Source organism: Schistocerca nitens, chromosome 3 (assembly GCF_023898315.1).
Source record: "Schistocerca nitens isolate TAMUIC-IGC-003100 chromosome 3, iqSchNite1.1, whole genome shotgun sequence".
Lineage (NCBI taxonomy): Eukaryota > Metazoa > Arthropoda > Insecta > Orthoptera > Acrididae > Schistocerca > Schistocerca nitens.
In genome coordinates, this window is record NC_064616.1 from 806224932 (window position 1) to 806241741 (window position 16810).

Below are 16810 nucleotides of genomic sequence, written 5' to 3' on the forward strand. Positions count from 1 at the left end.
ACTGTACCCCGAATACCAGGGCAGGGCCGACCACGTGTGACTTCAGAAGAGAAGACCATCATTTGGCTGTAATGGCACGACAGTACCGCCTTAGCACTGCACGGTAACTGGCACCACGTGAGCTCTTAGAATCCACTGGACGTGTTGTATCGAGGTAAACAGTGTGCAGAAGACTTCGGCAGAGTGGCCTTTACTGTCTGTATTGTCTGTATGTTTACCTCTGACTCGTCTTCACAGAAGGGAACGTCTAGAGTGGACTCATCAACATGCCACCTGGGCGGTCGAACAGTGGGCCAATGTTGTTTTCACAGATGAGTCCAGATTTAGTGTGGATAGTGATTTTCGATCGATTTGCGTCTGGAGGGAACGTAGAACACGATTTCGAGACACAAACATTGTGGACAGAGACTGATATCAAGGAGGATCTCTAATGGTATGGGCAGGGTTTATGTTTACTACTCGAAACCCTGTTCATTAAATTGTACTGGTGAAGCGGCCAGGTTTAACTGCTACCAGGTATCGTGGCGAGATCATGGGACTTCATCTGCTGTTGTTCTGAGGTGCTGTTGGCCCAGACTTCGTATTGATGGACGATAATTGTCGACCTTATAGAGAACAGGTGGTTGATGTTTTCTTGGAAACGGAAGATAATGGCGTGGCCTGCTTGTTCTCCCGACAGGAATCCCATAAAAGCGTGTCTTGAATGCACTAGGGAGATGCCTTGCACCACGTCAGCATCGATTAACCTCTCTCAAGACAGCGAGCTCGTCTGCAGGGAGAATGGGCGTTATTGCCTCAACATGAGACTGATGACATCATTTACAGCATGCTCTATCGTTGTCAGGCCTCTATTGTTGCCAGAGGGAGTCACACCTCATACTGAGCGCATTAACCAGTTGTCGGAAGGTGTGTGTAAATCCGTTAAGTTGGAAAAAACCAAGAACATTTTTGTTTACCATTATGCATGTTGCAGTTGTTTACGTTCTGAATTTTTTGAATTGTTTCTACTTTACTATCGCCTGTTTATACTGTTTTGTGGCAAAATAAGACTAACCTTGCAAAATTTTCTTAGGTTGCTTTAATTTTGGACACCAGTGTATACACTATGTGATCAAAAGTATCCGGACATCCACCAAAACATACGTTTTTCATATTAGGTACATTGTGCTGCTACCTACTACCAGGTACTCCATATCAGCGACCTCAGTAGTCATTAGACATCGTGAAGGAGCAGAATGGGGCGCTCCGCGGAACTCACGGACTTCGAACGTGGTCGGATGACTGGGTGTCACTTGTGTCATACGACTGTACGCGAGATTTCCACACTCCCAAACATCCCTAGGTCTATTGTTTCCGATGTGATAGTGAAGTGGAAACGCGAAGGGAGACGTACAGCACAAAAGCGTACAGGCCGACCTCGTCTGTCCGCAGCTCGTGGTCGTGCGGTAGCGTTCTCGCTTCCCGCGCCCGGGTTCGATTCCCGGCGGGGTCAGGGATTTTCTCTGCCTCGTGATAACTGGGTGTTGTGTGATGTCCTTAGCTTAGTTAGGTTTAAGTAGTTCTAAGTTCTAGGGGACTGATGACCATAGATGTTAAGTCCCATAGTGTTCAGAGCCGTTTGAACCGTTTGAGCCGACCTCGTCTGTTGACTGACAGAGACCGCCGGCAGTTGAAGAGGGTCGTAATGTGTAACAGGCAGACATCTATCCAAACTATCAGAAATTCCAAACTGCCTCAGGATTCACTGCAAGTAATACGACAGTTAGACGAGAGATGAGAAAACTTGGATTTCATGGTCGAGCGGCTGCTCGTAAGCAACACAACACGCCGGTAAATGCCAAACGACGCCTCGCTTGGCGTAAAGAGCGTAAACATTGGCCGATTGAACAGAGGAAAAACGTTGTGTAGAGTGACGAACCACGGTACACGATGTGGCGATCCGATGGCAGGGTGTGGGTATGGAAAATGCCCGGTGAACGTCATCTGCCAGCGTGTGCAGTGCCAACAGTAAAATTCGGAGGCGGTGGTGTTATGGTGTGGTCGTGTTTTTCATGGAGGGGGCTTGCACCCATGTTGCTTTGTGTGGCGCTATCACAGCACAGGCCTACACTGAGTTTTAAGCACCTTCTTGCTTCCCACTGTTGAAGAGCAATTCGGGGATGGCGATTGCATTTTTCAACACGATCGAGCGCCTGTTCATAATGCCCGGCCTGTGGCGAAGCGGTTACACGACAATAACATCCCTGTAATGGACTGGCCTGCACAGAGCCCTGACCTGGCTCCTATAAAACGCCTTTCGGATGTTTTGGAACGCCGACTTCGTGCCAGGCCTCACCAACCGACATCGATACCTCTCCCCAGAGCAGCACTCCGTGAAGAATGCGCTGCCATTCCCCAAAAAACCTTCCAGCACCGGATTGAACGTATGCTCGCGAGAGTGGAAGCTGTCATCAAGGCTAAGGGTGGCCAGCACCATGTTCAATTCCATCATTACCCATGGAGGGCGCCACGAACTTGTAAGTCATTTTCAGTCAGGTGTCCGGATACTTTTAATAACATAGTGTATCTCTCCCCTGGCAGCACTACCAATCCCATTTCTTTATAAAGAGGAAGGTAAAAATCCGCTTGATGCCTTTCAGAGGAATGGTATCCACTCCATACAAACTATGAAAGCTCAGGCCAGATATGGCTTAAATTCAAAGAAATAGTATTGATAACAAATAAAGGAATAGGAGACGCAACTGATCCTCCATGTTACACAAAACAGGTCAGAACACTGCATAAACAACGAAAAAAAGCATGTCAAATTTAAAAATCTCCCATGTTGGCAACGTCTTACTGAAGCACGAAATTTAGGCCGGACTTCATTGCGAGATTCCTTTAGCAGATTCCACAATGAAACTCTGGCTTGAAATCTGACACAAAATCGAAAGAGTAAAGTATACAATGACAAGACACAATCACTACCTTCGCTGCGCAGTAACAATGGTAATGTTATCGATGACAGTGCCATTAAAGCGGATTTACTAAACACGGTTTTCCGAAAATTCCTTTACCAAGGAAGATGAAGAAAATATTCCAGGATTAGAATGAATAACAGCTGTAAACACGAGAAAGTCGACATTCTCGGTGTAGGAAAGCAACTTAAAACACTTAATAGAGGCAAGTCTTTCGATCGAGAATTATACCAATTAGGTTCCTTTCATAGTAACTGACGAAAATAAACGATTTAGGAGACAATATGAGCAGCCCTCTTAGATTGTTTGCAGATGGTGCTATCATTTACCGTCTAGTAAAGTCATCATAAGATCAAAAACAATTGCAAAATGATTTACACAAGGTATCTGTAGGATGTGAAAAGTGGCAATTTTAATAATGACAATTGACTCTAAATAACGAACAGTATGCGGTCATTCACATGATTACTAAGGAAATCCTTTAAATTTTGGTTACACGATAAATCACACAAATCTGAAGGCTGACAATAAAACTGAATAGCTACGGATAACAATTGCGAACAACTTGAAATGGAAAGAGCACATAGATAATATTGTGAGGAAAGCGGACCAAAGACTGCCTTTTATTGCTGAACACTTAGAAGGCGCAACGGTTCTACTGAAGGCACTGCCTACTCTGCGCTTGTCCGTCTTTTTTTGGAATACTGCTGCACGGTATGGGATCCTAATCAGATAGGATTGACGGAGGACATCGAAAAAGTTCAAAGAAGGGCAGCTCGTTTTGTACTATCGCAAAATAGGGGAGAGAGAGTGTCACGGATATGATACGTGAGATGGGGTGGCAATCATTAAAAGGAAGGTGTTTTCGTTGCCGCGAGATATTTTTACGAAATTTCAGTCACAAATTTCTCCTCGGAATGCGTAAATGTTTTCTTGACGTCCACCCTTATAGGGAGAATTGTTCATCATGATAAAGTAAGATAAATTAGAGATCACACGGCAGGATTTTAGTGTTCCTTTTTTTGCGTGCTTTTCGGGAGTGGAACGACAGAGAAATAGTCTGAAGGTGATTCGACGAACCCTTTGCGAGGTGCTTAAGTGTGAATTGCAGAGTAGTCGTGTTGATGTAAATGTAGATGTAGATGCAATATGCCAAATATCGAATTTCTACTGGCACTGTTTCCAGAACGGCGACATTTTAAGTGTTTCGTGAAGGATTGGATGTGGTAATGCTAATTTTAGCTTAAGAGCTTAGAGCAGCAGAGGATGAGCAGACGGAAATAGAAATGTCGGTTATGACGGTGGAATTGTCTTAGAAATAGCTAACAGGCATCGTATACTGTAAGAAAAGAATCGTTCGCCGATGTACGGTCAACTGTTCCTCACCCTCTAATTAAAAAGAAAGTAGAGAATTCGATTCGTTGTGTAGACATGAATGTGTACATTTAGGTTAAGAATAACTTAAAATATTTGAGTGTAAGTACACTTATTACACACAAAAATTTCTGTTTCAGTTTCATTACAGGATTTAGGTACAATAACCAGAACAGTAGTTTATATTCATTGTTTTGGGATCACAGCACTTCCAAAATATCGACAGTTTTGCAATAACGTTATTTCCAGCAGTCTTGTAAACAGAACTAAATTCGCATCATGTGACTGCTCTTGGCAGACGCCCAAAGCGTTTGTACATAGCTCACTTTAAACCATCAAGAATCTTCTCTCGCCTTCTAGTCTATAGTACTCTCCAGTAATGTATATTGCTATCTTTCGTAGGTGCAAACCTCACAGCTTCGTGGGGGAGTCTCTACAGAGTTTAGAAGGGCAGGGGAGCACACTGGAACCGTGAGTAGCCTCATGAGGTGAGCTCAGATGGCGTTATTGGAAGGCAGGAATTTGGGTTCCAATCACAGTTCGGCACAGCGTTTAAAATTAGCACATTTAGTCATCACACCAAAGACTCTGCAATGGATAAATGGATTCTCGTCTCTGAAAGTGTTCCAGTAGAATTCGTATCAATCCTGTATACAGTTCATTCAATGGTAGCCTCTTCCCAGCACCTTGAAGTGATTCGTAGGGTAATGATGTAGGTGCAGACGATAAGCAAAATGAACTACTGTATACATCGCATCAGGGTGCGGAATATAGGTTATATCCATTATCTGCAAACCACTGTGAAGTAAAAGGAAGAGGGTATTTACCGTTATAACACATATTAGGGATTCTGTTCGTGTGTGGAGCGTGCGAAGTATGACTGCTTAAATGTCTCTGTGCACACTGTAATTAGCCTAATACGGTGTTCCCTGTCCCTACGGGAGCGATACACAGAGGGCTGCAGTAGACTAACTTAATAGTGGTACCTGAAATTTTGGAAGAAGCCAATCGCGGGATAATTGACGTCATCTTGAAGCGTCTGCCAGTGCAGCCTTTTTAACATTTTCATCACGCTATTCGCTCTTCTTTGAGTCAAACAAACCTGTGGCCATCTTTGCTGCCCTTCTTTGTGTACGTTCAGTATCCTCTATTAAATCTGTGTGATGCAGATCAAACAGACGTGAGCAATATTAACTTATTCTTTGAAAGGGATGCAGCGAGCCCAGTCCCTACATTGCAGATGACACCTCACAACACAGGATCTCCGCGGCCAGACCAGCAGAGAGCGTCAACAGCACTCCGGCTAGGCCACCATGCGGCGTACACGGCGACGGTAGAAATTGTGGGCAAACCGCACCTCTTCATGAAACCACCAGCCACGTGCCAAATATAAGTCAACTCGTATACGTCCCCGAGGCGTCTATTTAGGCTAGCGTACGAGCTCTGAACGGCAGTTTCGTCGCAGCCAGCAACCGGAAGACCACTACGCTGCGCCAAGGACTGGGCCATCGGCTTCTGGACAGCGTGCCGCCTCCTCAGCTGGGATTCTAAATGATCAGCGACGTACTCCTTGAGACTCCATTAAATTGTACTGTTCGGCGAGATAGTGTCAGACTGGAAGTTTCCATCCTTGTCGGACTTAGATATTTCATTACTGTTCTCTTTCAATATTTCAGCGAAGTGCGCCGCAAGATTTGTGAAGTGTTTATTCTTCTTGAATAAAGCTTGGATTTGAATTTCGGTTTTAAACCTGAAATGAGAAACTCATTTTTCTGTTTTAACCAAAATTATTAGGACTTCAAGACTCTGCTCATTAAAGAGCGTATAACTACAGAAACTTGATTCACTGTTTTGGACGCAAAGCTCTTAAGACTTTAACATTGTGTTCAATGAAGCGTGTGTAACTCTTTCAAGTATCACGGAACTTACTCTGGTCGTCTAAGTGGCTCCGTTATTTATGAGCCGTTATTTGTTTTGTTTCACTTACTGGAGGACTAGCATACATTTTGTTTCACGTACTGCTGAATCATCCTTTCTTTGTTTCATTCTGGATAATATTTTTGTGGAAATTGTGTTAAATAAACTTATTTGTTCCCAATACCTGGGCTGTTTAAGTGTGCGCGCCAGCGGCGAACACATCTGTTGGCACGAGTGCTTTTTAATCTCTCTCCATTGTAGACTGATTGCATTTTCTCAGTGTCATATCGGTAGACCGAAATATGGTACCTGCTTTGCGTGCGACTGAGTCCATATGATAATTCCATTTCGTATCGCCACAAATTGTTGCTCCGAGTTATTTATATGAGTTGACTGTTTCAGTTGTGACTCACTGATATTGAAGTCATAGCATAGCCAGACGCTTTTTGCCACGATTAATTCATTTTCTCTTAATCGTCCTTGTTGGGGTTCAGCTGAGCACCTAATGAAGCTCACGTCGTTGGATCATCGAACGATACCTATCTTCAGTATAGAGAGTGAATGGGACGGAAAGAACAGTCGGCGTGGCGGGAAGCATCTTCTGCTGTATTCTTTACAGCAATTTGCGGCGCGTTGCTGTAGCTGCGGATATGCACAATTAAGACACTATATAATATTACCCGGGATTGAATAGTGGACTGAAAATTTAATTGAGTTAGTGAAGCGTAAAAGAATGTTCTTACTTATCTCTCCGGGTTCGACAACAACATGCAGCGGGTCGCAGCAGTAGAAACACTCGGGAGGCGGCTGCAGCGTCCACTTCTTGCTGCCCCTCAGCTGCGCCTGCCATGACGGATGTCCCACGTTGTCCACCTGCAAACGACCACACATTCATCTGTGAGAATCCGTTCAGTAACAACACCACAATTCAACCGTGGAAAGTAACGCTGATATAACTGAAATGCATACGAAGACATACTATTCAATCAAGCAGGCCAGCTGGAAGTTAGCGTATGTTGTCTTTCCCTTTGCTCCAAATCTTGTATTTATGATTATAAATACTTAAGCTGTATTAAGACCAATATCGGGTTTCGTACAGTTCCTACACGCTCAATTTCGTGTGAGTTAGCAATGAGAATCGATATTGGGCTATGTACGGCTCTAATCGAAAATGTAGCCCACGGATGTCGCAGGGTCGAGTCGCATACGTCTGCTTTAGCTTTACTCCCAATAGCTAAGATAGCCAAATATTCTGTTGTGAATTAGTCGCAGGTAAGTTAAGCGAATTAATTAATAACAATAAATTGCTGTGAAGAGTAATGACCAGAAATGATAAAATTGGGAACTATTTGCAAATTAATGCAGGTGGTACCACGAATTTATAGTTTCAAAAGTCTGATAATTTATTCACAAATGAATCAATGTTATTCAGCAATGGTGTTCTAAAAAACATACTTGAAATAGAATTATAAACATTGAACAGCAGTTGATATTGTGTAAAACGTAGCATGAATGGTAGAACAGTTCCCAACAATTTAACAGTTCATTGCTAGTTCGAAAGGTATAAGTCCTGTTTGTAGCTGAAATGTACTGAGTATAAGACTGCATCTCCGATGCCGTAGAGCCGAAGTCTTACAAAACTTTCCTATCACATGAATAAATTACCAAGTCGTACTCCCTCCCACAGCACGACATCAAAGTCAAACTTTGTTACCGTCTCCTCCGATAGACCATATCGAAGTGTCCTCACTTCACCCATGTGTCCTAGACGCCTTCGATTTTTCAGCACTGTTCAGCGACCTACCTCTACCGCCAATGAAGACTTCGGGTATCCCCACCAAAAGCATGACTTTCTTTCAAAGACATAAAAGCACAAAATGTACCATCATTTGAATACTAAAAAACCTACAAGCTAGAAATATAGTTTAAATAAAAGCTTACTTGCTAACGTTTCCAACAATACTAAACGTAATATTCTTCAAATCAACGTTTCGACTTAAATAGATACATTTGAGCCCAGCGCACAAGCGCTTATAGTAAAACAACAACAATTAATCAGAATAAATGAAATGAGCAACACAAAAAAGCCATACTGCTTCATTTTCTTGTGTGAATGTGGAGGACTCTTCTCGTTCGGCACATGTACATAATAAAATACTTAAAAGTAGTCAACATGCAGGAACTGAAGTATGTATTGCAATTTTGCTTATTGCGATAATAGCCATGGAGCTATGCCATTATCCAGTATATATAATGCCATCAGCAAGAGTGGTAACTTAGACTTCTGCATCAACAGTCAACGACACTAAACCTTATCCTTTGGAAGAACTCGAATGACGAGGCTAAAGTGGTAATATCAAACATAGAGACCTTTCAGCTGTTCGTACCCCATTCACTGCGAATAGAAGGTAATATCTCAGTCTTTGCTTCAGCCTCTGGTCCACTGGGCAAAAACCGTAACTATGACGTAAGAATCATTCGTACCGTCTCGACGGTCTGGTGAGGCAGGCGTGGCGAGAAAAGTATCGAGAAGTTCTTTAACTTCCCCAAACATGAACTTTCATTGTCCACCCTTTGTTGATCTTCAGGCGTACTTTGATTCGACAAAGGAATCGAACACCACATGATTGTGTGTTGGGTTATCAAAGCCACACATGACAACTGAGAGACTCTGCATCAACGACGAAATTGGGGAACTTTGGAGGGTCATGTATTTGGTGAGCGATGTTACAGAAGCGTGTGATACACCACCTCGAACAGCATAGACGTGGATTAAATTGTTACGGAAAAAGGAATAACTGAGGATGAAGATAGGCAGCAGTTTTGGTGTGTTTCATTCCTTCGGTAGTTGAAACCTCCCGAGAGTACCTGTGCTTAACTTCTGTGCTACTCAGAGATTACAGACTAGTAACATAAATTAAGAAGATGTGCAGCACTAAAATCGTTTATAACATCAATATTATGAAATGAGCTAAGCCCATCATTGACGTATCTGTGTAACAAACTGTAACTGAGGCCCTCTTGACAGCCAAATCCGTTTCATTCGACATCTGTCTGTAGCCCCATGCTTTGTTTTACACCTATTACGCTTCTCTGTTCCTTCACAAGTTTCTATACAGTAACGTTTTACATGGAGAGTCCCTCCCACCATGAACTCTTCTATTGGGCACATATCTCTCCAGTGCATGGCCAACAGTTCTTTCAAACCTGAGCCATAGTTCCTCTGCAAGCCCTTGTCCAGAGCTGAAAGTTTCACGTTCCTCATTCAGATATGAAATTACTGCACATTTATCTAGTTTACTAAACATGTGATTTTTTCTACTTTTTTTGTTTGCTCTTTGTACTTTGGTAATCATAGTTACTGCAGCTGTCGCATGGTCACTGATATCACTTTTAATGTGGACACCCTCAAACAGGTCATGCCTATTTATTGCCATTAGATACAAATCATTTTCGTCATGGGTGAGGTCCCAAAATATGTGTTCCTGGTTGTTTTCAGAGAAGGCATTTAGAAACGTTTCGCAAGGTCTCTTGTAGCTACCACAACTAACAAAAATGTACGCTCATGTTCAGAAAAAACAGAACACCTTGAACGACAAGGGATAGGACGTTCATATTTACAGGACATGTACATTAGTATGTTCTGCAGAAATGATTAACATTTCAGTCTCCTCCGTTCGTCCTGTTGCCCAGTAGGCACAAGGTCCGCCATGGGTCCTGATAACTTGTTCCATGCGTGATGGCATCGACGCGTATAAGGCGCGAATGGTATAGCCACTAGTGGTGGCTGGAATTGGGTCACAGCACTGCACCCGTCGTTTGACCATATCCCACATATTCGACTGGCAACAAGTCTGGTGATCTAGTGGGCCAGGGCAAAAGGCTGACATCCTGTGACACCAAGAAGGCACGTGTTCGTGCAACAACATGTGGTCGTGCATTGTCTTGCTGAAAAATGACGTCCGAGGTATTGTGCAGAAACGGCCCTGAACACAGACCGGCTGTGATTTGTGGTTTTACCCAATAGCACCCCACACCACAAGATCTTGAGCTGGCACTGTATGTCTTGGGCGAATGCAGTCACTGCGATACCGCTCCCTCTGTCTGTGGCGAACCAAACGCGACCGTCGTTTTCAAACAAAGAGAACCCGCATTTGTCCGAAAAAACTATCTGATGCCATTCCTGTCACCAGTGACGTCGTTCCATACAGCATTACCACCTAGCATGTTTCGGCCCATTCGTCAAAGGTAGGCGGAAAAGTGGATGACGCGTAGTAACTCATGCCATAATAAACGGCAACGGTCTGCCAACCCTGATAGCGTACGATGTGTTACACTGTTCCACTGTTGTGCCAGAGCTGAGGACGCAGATCTGTCCTGCAATGCCATTCGGATGAGGTGTCGATCTTCTCTGTGGGTGGGCCGGGTGGTGCAACCTGACCCATTTCATAGTGTTCTACGGCCTTCCGTGAACCATTCTGCACACACGCGTTGCACTGCCGAAACACTTCGTCCCACACGAGCAGCAGTTTCCCGGATGGATGTATCACATTCTCTCATGCCAATAATACGCCCTCTTTCAAACTCACTGATTTGGCGATACGGCTGGTGCATACGTCTGCGAGGCATCCTGCACGTCTGCTCAACTCACACTGATCCATTACCTTCGGTTTATAGCGACAACGAGAACCGCAGGCACATTTTACAATAGGTAGTATTGTGCCACGATATCGATGTTCACCTTGAACCCGCGCGCCGCGTGGTTCAAGTGCTAATCATTTCTACAGAAAATACTAATGTGCATGTCCTGTGAATATGATTGTCCTGTCTCTAGCCGTTCAAGATGTTCTGTTTTTTTCTGAACACGAGTGTAACCATCCCCATTGATTTTTTGGGTGATCAAAGTCTCCTCCGAAGATTACAGTATGATTGGGGAACTTATGTACCAGCGAACTGAGGGTTTCTCTGAAGGTACATCAGGGAGAAAATCTGGTGATCGATAAAAGGATACAATTACAAGATTATGCCCACTCCTGATACTGAGCCTTGCACAAACGGTTCCACCCGCAGTTTTAATTTCTGTCTCGGTGAATGTGGGTTACTTGTCTACTGAGACAAAAACACCACCTCCATTTCATGCCAACCGGTCCCTCCGATACACCCTTAAATTTCCTCCAAAAACCTTATTGCTGTCAATTTAGGGTTTTAACCAGCTTTCTGTACCTGGTATTATGAGAGCTTCACTCATTTTTAGAAGCGCTTCAAACTTTGTTGCGAATGGCCACTTGGACGCTTGTTCTATATAAAAAAAGGAATGTGTGCATCTCATATATAGCTAGCTATCTGGATTGCGGCCTCTGATGCGTAGTACACACCTGACCCATTTAGGATGACGCCTCAATTATTAACCCATGGCGCAAGTCCAAGAAGTCGCAGTCTAGTTTGTCACATAACCTTCGCAACCTCTGGTTCAAGCCTTCCACCCGACTCAGAACCAGGGGACTACTATCAGTCCTGGCGACGATGCTGCAGATGGTGAACATCGTTGAAGGTCCGTGACCAAGGCTGGTATTCTGTCTTCTCTGCCAGTCGCTGGTACGATCCAAGTATAGTCTAGGAGCCCAGATGACAGACATCGTTCGTACCAGTGTGTGTCACAATCTTCAGTTGATTACACCCTTTTCCTCGATGGCTGCTGGAATAGTTCTTCAACATGGTGAATGAGGCCCCCAGGTATACATGCTGTTTGCACACGGCCTTCCTTCCCATCACCTGCCGCCATTTCCCTGACGGGCACCATAATTCACCGCTAGTTTGAATGCCGACGATTAATAGACCTCTATCCTGCTTTTGCCTCCTTTTTATACAGGACGCAGCAGGTTTCTCAACGTGTGAAGTGAGTCTCACTGGCCCAGTTCCAGTTTCTGTGGAAGATAGCACCTCGAACTTGGTGGTTAGAAGGATGGGTGTGACATCGTGAGTTCTGCCTTGTACCTGTACAGGACACCTAGATCTTCCATTGACACGGCAATCATAGTCAGGATCCTGGACGTCTTGACAAGGGCACAATACATGAGGTATCTTTGGTCTCTCCGGCTCACACCTTTCGTTGCCCTCCTAACACACACATTCGCAGCAGCTTCCAGTCGGCTGACAGCAGTAAGGGCGATTTCCAGCTGCTTACGAACAGCAGCTAACGAATCCTGTGCCCGAGAACAGCATATACAATGGCTCTCCATTGTGGCTAGTGCAATATTTTACAGAACAGTAGACAAATAGCGTTAAACTAAGCTTTCTGATTCCCTATTAACTTATGGGTCTGATATGCTGCAACTATTACCAGTTGGCTTTAAGAACTGAAGCCATCAACAGCCGAAATGAGATATCTATTACGACAATAGAAAAACTTGGTACACAATTTAATGTAATTATCGAGGTTACAGTCAGTAATAAACAGCACTAATTGACGCTAAATGCAGACAATATACACTCCCACCAAGCAACAACGGACCCAGCTCAAAGTAGAGATGCGGTCAGTTTCCAAAGAACGTTACCGGAAGGAAGCATCAAAAGAACTAGGACCTGGGAATCTCGAAACCTGGGAAGTCTTGAAATCCTTAACAGACTGCGGATGGCAACAACAAGATTCAAAGTAAATCTTCCAAAATGACGATATTCATTAGTGTCTAAGAACATCTACATCCACGCGATTACTCTGCTATTCACAATAAATTGCCTGGCAGAGGATTCAATTAACCACCTTCAAGCTGTCTCTCTACCGTTCCACTATAGAAAAGCGAGCGGTAAAAACTAGCACTTAAATTTTTCTGTGCGAGCCCTGATTTCTCTTATTTTATCGTGATGATCATTTCTCCCTATGTAGGTGGCTGCCATTAGAATGTTTTCGCAATCGGAGGAGAAAACTGGTGATTGGAATTTCATGAAAAGATCCCGTCGCAACGAGAAACGCCTTTGTTTTAATGATTGCCACTCCAATTCACGTATCATCTCTGTGGCACTATCTCCCCTACTTCGCGATAATACAAAACGAGCTGCCCTTCTTTGTACTTTTTCGATATCATCCGTCACTCCCATCTGATGCGGATCCCACACCGCACAGCAATACTCCAGAATAGGGCGGACAAGCGTGGTGTAAGCAGTCTCTTTAGTAGACTTGTTGCACCTTCTAAGTGTTCTGCCAATGAATCGCAATCTTTGGTTGACTCCAGCCACAACATTATCTATGTAATCGTTCCAATTTAGGGTATTTGTAATTGTGATCCCTAAGTATTTAGTTGAATTTACAGCCTTCAGATTTGTGTGACTTATCGCGTAATAGAAATTTAGCGGATTTCTTTTAGTACTCATGCGAATAACTTCACACTTTTCTTTATTCGGGGTCAATTGCCAGTTTTCGCACCATACAGATATCTTATCCAAATCATTTTGCAATTCGTTTCGGTCATCTGATGACTTTACAAGACGGTGAATGACAGCATCATCTGCAAGCAATCTAAGACGGCTACTGAGATTGTCTCCTATGTCGTAATATAGATCAGGAACAATAGAGGGCCTATAACACTTCCTTGGGGAACGCCGGATATTATTTCTGTTATACTCGATGACTTTCCGTCTATTACTACGAACTGTGACCTTTCTGACAGGAAATGATGAATCCAGTTACACAACTGAGGCGATATTCCATAGGCACGCAGTTTGGTTAGAAGACACTTGTGAGGAACGGTGTCGAAAGCCTTCTGGAAATCTAAAAACATGGAATCAATTTGACATCCCCTGTCGATAACACTCATTACTTCATGAGTATAAAGAGCTAGTTGTGTTTCACAAGAACGATGTTTTCTGGATCCGTGCTTACTACGTGTCAATAAATCGTTTTCTTCGAGGAAATTGGAATCTGTGATAAGTTCTTTGGGACCAATCTGCTGAGGTCATCGGTCCCTAGGCTTACACACGGCTTAATCTAACTTAAACTCACTTACGCTAAGGACAACACACACGCCCATGCCCATGGGAGGACTCGAACCTCCGACGGGGGGAGGCGCGCGAACCGTGGCAAGGCCCCCATACGCCGCACGGCTACCCCACGCGGCGTTTTCTTCGAGGTACTTCATAATGTTCGAATACAGTATATGTTTCAAAACCCTATTGCAAATCGACGTTAGTGATAAGGGCCTGTAATTCAGCGGATTACTCTTACTTCCCTTGAGCAATTTTATAGTCTTTAGGTACGGATCTTTCTGTGAGCGAGCGGTTGTATATAATTGCTAAGTATGGAGCTATTGTATCAGCATACTCTGAGAGAAACCTGACTGGTATACAATCTGGACCAGAAGCCTTGCTTTTATTAAGTGATTTAAGCTGCTTTGCGACACCGAGGAGATCTATTTCTATGTTTCTCATCTTGGCAGTTGTTTTTGATTGGAATTCAGGAATATTTACTTCGTCTTCTTTGGTGAAGGAGTTTCGGAAAATCGTGTTTAATAACTCTGCTTTAGTGGCACTGTCATCAGTGACTTCACCTTTGTTATCGCGCAGTGAAGGAATTGATTGCGTATTGGCACTGGAGTGCTTTATTTATGACCAGGATCTGTTTGGGTTTTCCGCCAGATTTTGAGACAGAGTTTCGTTGTGGAAATTACTGAAAGCATCTCGCATTGAAGTATGAGCTATATTTCGAACTTCTGCAAAACTTTGCCAGTCTTGGGGATTTTGCATTCTTTTAAATTTGGCATGCTTTTTTCGCTGCTTCTGCAACAGCGACCTGACCCGTTTTTTGCAATTATGGTACAGTTCACACAGTCCAACATATGTATTGCGCCTCGAGGACCTCGTATTAGCAGATCATACAGGAGCCATGCCTGCTTCTGGGCTTAACTAGTCTGGATAATCTGTTAGATTTTATACTTACTACTTGTCTTTTTCTATTGCTTGTTACAAGTGCTCTTGTCTGCTCTTGTTCCATAACTTTTTCTCATTTTCCTTTTAATTCGTAATCCCCTGCTTCTGACACAAATTAAGAATGATGCGGAACAGTGTAAGGACCTATACGAGACACTGTGCCCGCTTATTATAATGTAATGAACTGAATTTCGACCTGCCTTCGGATGTGTGAGTAACAGTCAGGCAAAATGGCCAAAAATGTTTCCCATAACACTCGCAGAGCTTAGTCAGTGACTGCTGTGACGCCCTTCCTCGTTGCCTGCGCCACAATTCACTTGTTGCGGAACGTGCCGTGTTTCGTGTCAAGGGGGAGGCAAATGCAAAAGGGTAGCGGTCTACTAACCGTTGGTCTTTCAAATGTGCAGCGAATAATGGTTCCCTTGAAGAGAAATGGTAGGAACACATGGGAATGAATATCATGTGTACCATGTCAGTTGGTTGGCTTGAACATCAACTTTTCCCAAACGAAAGTAATGTCCAGCAAATGGGTCCCAGCTGGAAATGTGAAAGTCAAGGACAGTCGATTAGAAGAGGTCATTGTATACCTGGAGGCCTCATTCAACACGTTGAAAAGTATATTCCGGCAGCCATTGAGGAAATAAGATGCAATGACCTGGATATTATGGGACACGTTGAAACGAATGATATCTGTCGTTTGCCCTCCGAGGTCAAATTTAGATCGTTCCGACGATATGCAAAGAAGGTTGAGAAGACAAGCTTTGATTACGGAGTTTCAACGAAGCAAACAGTCTGCGGCATTATCCCCAGAACTGATTATGGTCTCCTGGTTCTGAGTCGAGTGGAAGGCTTGAACCAAAGATTGTGAAGCTTCTGTGACAGGCTAGGCTGTGACTTCCTAGACTTACGTCATAGGACTGAGAACTGCAGGGCACCCAAAGTGGGTCTGGTGAGCGCTACACGCCACGAGGTAGCTGACTGTGTGTGGGATGCGCACGATTTATTTCTTAAAAATAGGCGACTCTGCCTTCGGTCCAGATAACGATAGCTGTAACAGACCCAGAAGTATCAGTGTAAGATCCAAAGAAATGCTATTCACGGGCGAGTATACGAGGTGTGGCTAGAAAAAAACCGGACTAGTACTGGTGAAACAATAAAACGAATGCAATAAGGCTGAAAGTCGCGTGGCCTGTCACGTGACTCTCGCTCCGCCTACTGCTCGAGTTTCATCTGCCTCCTGCACTCAGTCTGCCCGTGGCGTCTGTTTTAAGTAGTTGACGTTTTGTCTGTGCGTCGGAAAATGTTGAGTGTACAGAAAGAACAGCGTGTTAACATCAAATTTTGTTTCAAACTAGGAAAATCTGCAAGTGAAACGTTTGTAATGTTACAACAAGTGTACGGCGATGATTGTTTATCGCGAACACAAGTGTTTGAGTGGTTTAAACGATTTAAAGATGGCCGCGAAGACACCAGTGATGACACTCGCACTGGCAGACTATTGTCAGCAAAAACTGATGCAAACATTGAAAAAATCGGTAAACTTGTTCGACACTTTCCTTGACAACTCCTGTTAACTCAGACACTGCTCTGATTGTTAAACGGCGATCTTGTCGAACAAGTTTACCGATTTTTTCAATGTTTGC

General features: G+C 43.8%; 1 protein-coding gene across 1 annotated transcript in view; it reads right to left on the reverse strand.

Annotated features, from left to right (window-relative positions):
• The window catches only part of LOC126249433 (uncharacterized), a 619638-nt gene that overhangs the window by 162499 nt on the left and 440329 nt on the right, over positions 1–16810 (reverse strand). Inside the window, exon 5 of the mRNA XM_049951086.1 lies at positions 6992–7121. Within this exon, the coding sequence (XP_049807043.1) occupies positions 6992–7121 (130 nt within the window). The remainder of the gene's footprint in view (positions 1–6991; positions 7122–16810) is intronic.